Source organism: Mizuhopecten yessoensis, unplaced genomic scaffold, assembly GCF_002113885.1.
Source record: "Mizuhopecten yessoensis strain PY_sf001 unplaced genomic scaffold, ASM211388v2 scaffold11047, whole genome shotgun sequence".
Taxonomy (NCBI): Eukaryota; Metazoa; Mollusca; class Bivalvia; order Pectinida; family Pectinidae; genus Mizuhopecten; species Mizuhopecten yessoensis.
Window position 1 is genome coordinate 294,819 of NW_018408852.1, and position 9,288 is coordinate 304,106.

The 9,288-nt window shown below is 35.7% G+C and overlaps 1 protein-coding gene across 1 annotated transcript; it reads right to left on the reverse strand.

The window, feature by feature from the left end:
• Nucleotides 1-606: 606 nt before the first annotated feature.
• Nucleotides 607-8,697, reverse strand: LOC110465007 (WW domain binding protein 1-like). Its single transcript, XM_021520549.1, has 5 exons — nucleotides 8,608-8,697; nucleotides 6,121-6,149; nucleotides 5,592-5,669; nucleotides 5,014-5,134; nucleotides 607-3,026 (listed from the first exon to the last, which is right to left on the reverse strand). Exons 1-5 carry the CDS (start codon nucleotides 8,662-8,664, stop codon nucleotides 2,895-2,897), a joined length of 417 nt encoding a protein of 138 aa, XP_021376224.1. The 5' UTR covers nucleotides 8,665-8,697; the 3' UTR covers nucleotides 607-2,894.
• Between the last annotated feature and the right edge of the window lie 591 nt (nucleotides 8,698-9,288).

Genomic DNA, 9,288 nt, shown 5'->3' on the forward strand with positions numbered 1-9,288 from the left:
TGGTACATATACACATGATCTGATCACAGCCAGAACGGGGCTCACACAGCCTGGTCACAGCCTGTCCATGGCTTCTACTCATGGAAAGTAAATGTACTGTTTTTGTACAAATTGCATATTTACAGTGGTCGATCTTATAGGAGTTCAAAGTTCAAATTATTTATTTGAGGCTCATCCTTATAGAATGGGAATTGACCAAATTTTCACAGTTATGAACATGTATTGGTAGTGGACAACATACAAGGACCACCTGTGTTAATCATCAGAGAAAACACACTCTGTACTAATTTAGTACACATGCTAAAACATACTTATTTTATATCTAGAATCCCTTTAAAACACATAACAAAGAACCTGCTTGATATTATTCTTCAGATAAAAACAAAACAGCTTGTGTCTTAGAATATTTTTTCTTTCTCCTGCTCATTTCAATATTGTGTACTGTAGAACCATTTATTTTTGCGGGGTTAAAATTTCGTGGTTTTCATATTCTAGCCTGTTTTAAGGACATTATCATTCGCTGATTTCTGATTTTCCCCCAATCTATATCATACCAAATTTATGTTTTTGTGGGGAGTTAATTGCGAGGATTTTTGTTATCCACAAAATAAACGAAATTTAATGTCCCACAAAAATTTATGATTTTACAGTAGTCAATACAAATGTTCTGTACACATAAATACAAAGTTAAAGGTTTAAACACTGTAAAGTATCACACTGTTAATGTACAAGTATTGCTTAATAAATGTCAAATCATGACCAACAAGCGTCATCAAAACTTCCACTTCAGATAAATCTATATCATACATAAAAACAACACAAATAAATATATACATTCCACTTGAGTCCAGTCTGATCCGTGTCCTCTAAAAAAACTTACAATGCAATAAATAAGTCTTAGCTAAGTTTGAAATCATGTGTTCCTGACAACACATTTATGTGTAACTCATGTTAAAAAGACCAGATCAAAAATTAAAAAGTGTACAGGGTTATTTTACTGTCATAGATGAAACTACCAAATCAAAACAATAATTTAGCTTATTATCAAATAAATATGGAGTTTCTACAAAACATTCATTAGGACTTGAAGTCTGGTGACATAATTTTCAAAGGCCAGCTCAATAATGTTTATCCCAGAAGTCTTCGTGTTTTACGTCCGGGCTGCAGTGTGGTTTTAACTCATTTTCCCCTGAAGACACATTTGAACTCTTCCAATTCAAAGGTTGAAATAGTTTATTATGAAAGTTCAGGGGTGAATAAGTTAATCACTGAAACAAGTAATATTTATCCTAACTTTGTACTTAAATAGTTCTAGCCCTGTATAGTCTTGCAACATGTAAATGTTAGACCAGAAGTTGTAATTCTTTACATCTGGACTGCAGTGTGCTTTACTCATTCGGACAAGTACAAGTTCAAGTTTACAAATTCATATTAAGTTATTTTCCATAGGCAGAGATAATCAATTTTAAAAATAATGTCTCTGACTTTCTGTCTCTCCCATACACACACACAAATATATACATGATTAACAACGATGAGATTCAGCAATTGCACAGGGATATGGAGTCCTCAGCTCACAGCCTTAGAAGTAGAGGTCAGTAAAAGTCTGTTTTAGATAAGGGAAGAATCAGGTCAATAGGTCAAGGACGTTTAGATTAGGTCTTGGCAAACAAATCTTTCTCCAATGGCTGAGGAAGGGATGTTCTTTGCCAAAACTTTAGAAAAAGACAGTTTTCCTTCAGCTCAAGTCTGGTTTATTAGAGGCCACGCTGGCATGATATAAAATGTATCGCACACACAAAATTAACATACAGGTTAGTCTGTGTGTGAAGGTCAATGAACAATTATACTGGGAGTAGTTGTCAGCCATTCCTATGGTCCCTTACCATCTAATAAAAACAGAAAACTAAAGCAAATATCAAAATCTGTAATCCAGAAGAAAAAGATATCCAAATACAAAGGTGATCAAATGAAAGCCTATACTTTCCTCTATACTACTAGCATGATCAAGCTTTGTTAACTTTCCCTTCCGTGCTTAAAATTTCTAATGATCAAAAAATTATGTAACTTGACCTTGAAGAAAAATGCTCATGAAATCCAACTCCCAAAATAAAGCGCAATACCTACTTTTAGGAAATATAGTGCTCACAATTTTCAGCTGATTCTAAGTGATTATTAACTCATTCACCCCTGAAGACACATTTTAACTCTTCCAAATCAAAGGTTGGGATAGTTCATTATGAAATTTCAGGGGTGACCGAGTTAAATTTAAAATTGTAAGTGTATGACTTCCAACTAGGGTAGAATCACCAGCTCAAAGAGACACTAACCAGATCGTAGAGTCATTACCCTGAACAGAGAATTACTAGACAGAGTCAGACTGAGAGGCCCGAGGATCGCTGTCTAGAAATCAATTTTAACAAAATGCCCAATGGGCATGCACCACTCACCTGTTATTTAGTGGTGTTGGCAAAATGTATTTAAAATCCTAAAACTAGCCACCTAAAGAGCAAATATCATGACTGTAGACCTCATACTTTTGAGGAAGTAATTGCAAGTTTTAACACATTCGACATAAATGGGACATTTCATGTTCATAAAAGCCGTTTATTTGAACAAAAGTGTTAGCCCTTCATCGCAGGAAACTACAGACAAAGCAATATACCTGTAGGTCTTTTACGATTCCTCAGAGGGAAATGTTGACGATAGAAAGATGATGTGCCATTGCATATAAAGCTCATAGATAATTTATGCCAGATGAGCTAAAAAACAAACCAACAAAGCATTGCTATAAATTGTTCAACAAAACCAGTACTACATGATGACCATTGCATTTAAACATGTAAGTGAATGAGTGTATCTGTGTAAGGCGTCGTTAGTGTGGAACACTGTGATCAAGCCTTTTCGAAGTGTCCATCTGTTGCCTCATTATATGTGGGTGGTGGGTTGTGCTGTATGGGGTAGTATTTTCCTTGTGACTGGTTGGGAGCTGCTGTCTCCGACGTGATAAAGTTAAATTGGCCCGGCTAAAACAAACAAACACAAATTATTACGTATCGTTCAAATTTTATAGTTTGTTAATATCTTAAAAGCTTACAAAACAGAAAGCTTTAGCAAATCTTGTGTTTCATCACCTCTTCAGAGTAACTCCCAAATATTGAGTTCTGACAGAAAATTGTTTGACAGTTTTAACCTTGACATAAATCTTTAGTAAAACCTATTGCTGATGCTACTAAATTTTCTATCTAGTAAACCTGAGGTATTTTGAAAGCCGACATAAACGAAGACCAAAGTACCCTCCTCGGAATCGGATTTACCTAGCTTATCTGTCTGGATGTTGACCATGTATCTATATAGAGTTACCTACCTTGTCTGTCTGGATGTTGGACATGTGTCTATATAGAGTTACCTAGCTTGTCTGTATGGATGTTGGACATGTGTCTATATAGAGTTACCTACCTTGTCTGTCTAGATGTTTGACATGTGTCTATATAGAGTTACCTACCTTGTCTGTCTGGATGTTTGACATGTGTCTATATAGAGTTACCTACCTTGTCTGTATGGATGTTGAACATGTGTCTATATAGAGTTACCTACATTGTCTGTCTGGATATTGGACATGTGTCTACATAGAGTTACCTACCTTGTCTGTATGGATGTTTGACAGGTGTCTATATACAGTTACCTACCTTGTCTGTCTGGATGTTGGACATGTGTCTATATAGAGTTATCTACCTTGTCTGTCTGGATATTGGACATGTGTCTATATAGAGTTACCTACCTGGTCTGTCTGGATGTTGACCATGTATCTATACAGAGTTACCTACCTTGTCTGTATGGATGTTGAACATGTGTCTATATAGAGTTATCTACCTTGTCTGTCTGGATATTGGACATGTGTCTATGCAGAGTTACCTACCTTGTCTGTCTGGATATTGGACATGTGTCTATGCAGTGTTACCTACCTTGTCTGTCTGGATGTTGGCCATGTGTCTGTCTGTCTGGATGTTGACCATGTATCTATACAGAGTTACCTACCTTGTCTGTATGGATGTTGAACATGTGTCTATACAGAGTTACCTACCTTGTCTGTCTGGATGTTGGCCTTGGGTCTATACAGATTTACCTACCTTGTCTGTCTGGATGTTGGACATGTGTCTATACAGATTTACCTACCTTCTCTGTCTGGATATTGGACATGTGTCTATATAGAGTTACCTACCTTGTCTGTCTGGATGTTGACCATGTATCTATACATAGTTACCTACCTTATCTGTCTGGATGTTGGCCATGTGTCTATACAGAGTTACCTACCTTCTCTGTCGGGATATTGGACATGTGTCTATACATAGTTACCTACCTTTTTTGTCTGGATGTTGGCCATGTGTCTATACAGAGTTACCTGCCTTGTCTGTCTGGATGTTGGCCATGTGTCTATACAGAGTTACCTAACTTGTCTGTGTTGTATGTCTTGATATTGGACATGTGTCTATACAGAGTTACCTAGCTTGTCTGTCTGGATGTTGGACATGTGTCTATAGAAAGTTACCTAGCTTGTCTGTCTGGATGTTCGACATGTGTCTATATAGAGTTACCTTGCTTGTCTGTCTAGATGTTGGACATGTGTCTATAGAAAGTTACCTAGCTTGTCTGTTTGGATGTTGGACATGTGTCTATAGAAAGTTACCTAGCTTGTCTGTATGGGTGTTGGACAGGTGTCTATATATAGTTACCTACCTTGTCTGTCTGGATGATGGCAATGTGTCTATACAGAGTTACGTACCTTGTCTGTCTGGATGATGGCAATGTGTCTATACAGAGTTACGTACCTTGTCTATCTGGATGTTGGACATGTGTCTATATAGAGTTACCTAGCTTGTCTGTATGGATGTTGGACAGGTGTCTATATAGAGTTACCTACCTTGTCTGTCTGGATATTGGACATGTGTCTATATAGAGTTACCTACCTTGTCAGTCTGTATGTTGGACATGTTTCTATATAGAGTTACCTACCTTGTCTGTCTGGTTGTTGGCCATGTGTCTGTAAGCATTGATAAGGAGGCGATCCCTGTATCTGTATTTCCACAGGCAGGCACACATAAACAGCATCACCAGAAACAGCACAATACCAAACCTATAACACATACATGTTTGTCGGATTTCAATTTCTTGTTTACCATATCAAAGCTTTAAACACAAAATGTATATTTGTTGAACTTTTAATTTTCTGTACATAATTCCAAAATTATAATACACAAATGCTTGTAAGATTTTGTAATGTTGTATTAATCAGAAATAATTTGGCCGAAACATGTCAGCACTTAGGTTGTAAATCAAACATTACATTTTGTACCAGATTTAGTGGTGTTGTTACTCATCATTTCTATTTCAGTTGCTCTGCTTCCCCTGGTGAGCACTGTTGAATACCATTAAGGTATATATATCCACCCGAGGTTCCCTTACGCCACTATGGAACCGACTTCCTTGCAGAGACGTTGGGTCTCCACCCCCCAGTTGTTACTTATCAGAAATAAGGTAAATACAGGTGAGATTATGTCATGATACGATATAGGTGTTAATGTTGTACCTACCAGAAGTACCACAGTTGCCAGACTGTGTATGATGCACAACAGATGTTGTTGCCACAACAGTATTCTGTCTCCTTGCACCTGGAACATAAAACATAAGTTATAATTGATCCATTTCCTCTACCATTATAGGGGCAGCAGTTTTTAGACATGTACAAATTCTTTGACACGCTCCATTGGTTATTTTTTTATTTTTTTATTTTTTTTTATGTCTGGTTATTGTATTTATCTCAAATTACAATCTGATCAATACTCCTTATATAATTTTCAAAAGTTACAAAAGACTGTTTTCTATCTTTGTAACTTGGATATTACCTTACTTCATTCAGTCTTGAGTGAAATAAATATGATAACCATCTTTTTCGATTTCTGATTTTTGGATAAAACAGTTTTGATTAAATAAGCAGGGATTCAATATTAGGTAAAAAGAGACTGTGAAATAGTATAAATAGTTTTCTGACAAATAAAAAGAGAACTTGTGAGAGACTGTGATAAGGTAGCAAATTAACAGACCAGGCGTTACAGTACTTACCGGTCATTGTTACAGTAGTATGCAGACACCTGTAAACAAAAGACAAACGCCTGTATAAAACATCATGTATAGCATAGTGTATGAAAAATAAAATTACTAATTTCTTGTAAGATTTCTATGTTTTAAAGGTATTATGATCAACATGATTGATGCGAAACAGAAATGGATATTACATGGCAAAAAGGCAAAAGCTGGGAGAGAAATGGTGTTGATGGCAGCACTCCATAGTCGGAGGACTTCGTGTTACTCTGCTGCATGTTTATGAGCTCTGGGCCCACTTGTATAAACTCAAGTCTAAGATTTCCCATAGACAATACATTGCTTGAGATTTTCCTTAACTTTGAGATGTTTTATACAAGTGACCCCTGATCATAACCTTTCATGCATCTCTGAGCAAATACAAGTTTGTTGGGTCTTCATTTTTCGTTTGGTTGTGAAAATAAACACTTATTTTATGCATGTCTACCTGCAGGACAATACAGAAAATGAGGCGAAAAAATGTCAATTTATACTGATTTACTCAAATACCTGTAGAAAACTATCTTGTTTTATATAACTTATGAATTATGAATACAACACACTTGACTCAAATAGTAAATTTTGTATAAAATTATACATACATGATCAAGACTCATTATCGCTGGTTAATTACAAAATCGATGGTCTGTCATGAGGTGAGTATTCTGTCCAGCTATTTTACAGACAACACCAGAAAGCATGATTTCTATATGGGTTTTTTTGGTGAATTTTCGTCTTTACATTTTTTGTCACTTTAAAGCCAGTTATCATTATAGAGGAGAAAAGGAGTGATTGCAAAATGACTGCCAAGTTAATTAATGACTTCACTTTGTTTATACATAACGTGAATCACATTGCTGTTTAAGTTTGCTGAGAGACGTATAAAGCCAGTAGTATATATACATCTCTGGTTTGCTCTTATTTGTTAATTCAGCAATTTGGCCTCAGAAATGGTCACCTGAATCTACTAAAACAGAAAAACAATGTACATATCTTTATGCTATGTAGCTCCCCCCCCCCCTCACCAAACAAGCACTGGCATAATTTTCAAAATAAAAGACCCATTCACATCTAAGAAGAAGTCTGTCCATGAAGGCTTAGTGTACACTGATCGTGATACCCGTCTAACTCTTCTATCGACAGTATACAATTGTTTCATGGCTATTTGGGGATGGTAGTTTTGACTGTCCCCCAAATAAGATTGAAACAATTGTTATATTACCAAATACGTATCAGTATCAATGCTGCATGTCATGATGACTCGCCATTGCATTGCTTCGTCTGCATAAACAACACTGAGTCGCGGTCATCGAAACGCTTGAACGGGGCTCTCAAGGGGTAACAGTTCGTTAAAACTTGGAAAAGAGTTTTGATTATTACCCAATAGACTATATAAATTATAATTAGTCATTTTTGACTGTTTCTGGCTTTTTGTCCAATTTCGGCTATAGGGGTGAAACAGTCAAAACTGTTTCTCGGTCAGAGCGAACTGTTACCCGACGCATATTCGATGCGCAGAAATCTCCCATTGAGAGCCCCGTTCAAGCGTTTATTTGACCTCAGCATTGATACTAAAATATCTTTTTGGTAATAAAACAATTGTTTCAATGCTATAAGGGAAACAGTCAAAACTATCATTGGCCTCGGGCAAACAGTTCCCCTGGGCTTCCCCTACCTCTGGATGATAGTTTTGACTGTTCCCAAAATAGCCATGAAACAATTGTATACAGTCGAAATTGGACAAAAAAACAGAAACAGACAAAAATGACTAATTATGAAGTCGATCATCAGTCAGTTACTTTAACAAACTGATTAATCGAGTACAATATCCATGATCGATTTTAGACGGAATTCTTATGTGTAGATATTATGGAGTTTTCAGTAGACATTTTTTCCCAGCTACTATGTTAAATTGTTGGTATCATTACTGCTTGACTTACTTTTAACTCATGGCCACTAGTTAGGACTATATATATTACAGATTCAGTGTTTGAAGAGAGGTATTTCTTAAATTATAATTACATGGTATCTTTTTCTTATTTGCCTTTAGTGACTCGCAACAACAGCATGGAGGATTTCACTTAGTCGTTACTATACAGTACTGAGAACTACTGCGTAGTCAAAAAGTACTTCATTTACATCATACCAGAGGCAGAGTCAGTAAATAATAAAAAATAAAAATAAAATATAACGCAAAAAATGTCATCAAAATATTAATGAGTTATGACAAATTGTTACAATTAGTGTGATATATCAGAACTAACAATCATAATAATGAAACAAAAACAAAGACCGCCACGTTTGTCAAAATGCCCAAAATGTAAACAGGCGATTACACAATGGCGTATTGGATTTTTTCACGGGGCTGTTTGAGACAAGTATTTACATGTCCTATCTTTTACATTGTATTCAAATAATCAACTGCTGATCGGGTGCACATTTATTAGGATAAAATAAATTGATACTTACCGTTTTGACGAAAAAGAGTACATTGCTAATGGCTAACAGAAGTGTTTTTGTCGCCATATTGTATACCTTTGACCTAAATATTAACCTGAATAACCTTACGTAGCGTATATCCGGTTCCGGCTGAAAAGCCAAACAACATGGTTCGATGCATAGCAGGGACATCTTACGTTTTTGTTTTTTTTTTCTCTAAAGGCTGAAAAAAAATCGAAAAATATTTACAAAACTCAATTTCTAGCATATGCATATTTATGAACAAAGGAAAGGTGTTTTAGATGATTCTCATAAAACCGTAACGCATCAAGCTGTTTCGCCCCTAATTTGATTTCGCCCGCAAAAAAACATAACGTCCCAAGTATTTCGCCCCAAAAAACTACAACGCCCAAAAAATTCCTCCATAAAATTTACGACAAATTAACAAATTTTAAAGTAAAATTTCTAACTTTTATGTAATATTTTTAAAGATAGGCATTCAAAAATAATCAATCTATAACGTGTTCTGCCTAGTTACAATATTCTTCCATGGACTTAAAAACAACTCATCTAAGTCAGTGATTCAACATTTTAAACCAACATTATCATTTTCGTTCTTCATCGTTGAAAATTTGAAATAGCTGACATTCATGCTGATATCTCAATATGTTTAGGGTAAAAACAGTATATTTGCTTCTCAACTGATGAAGC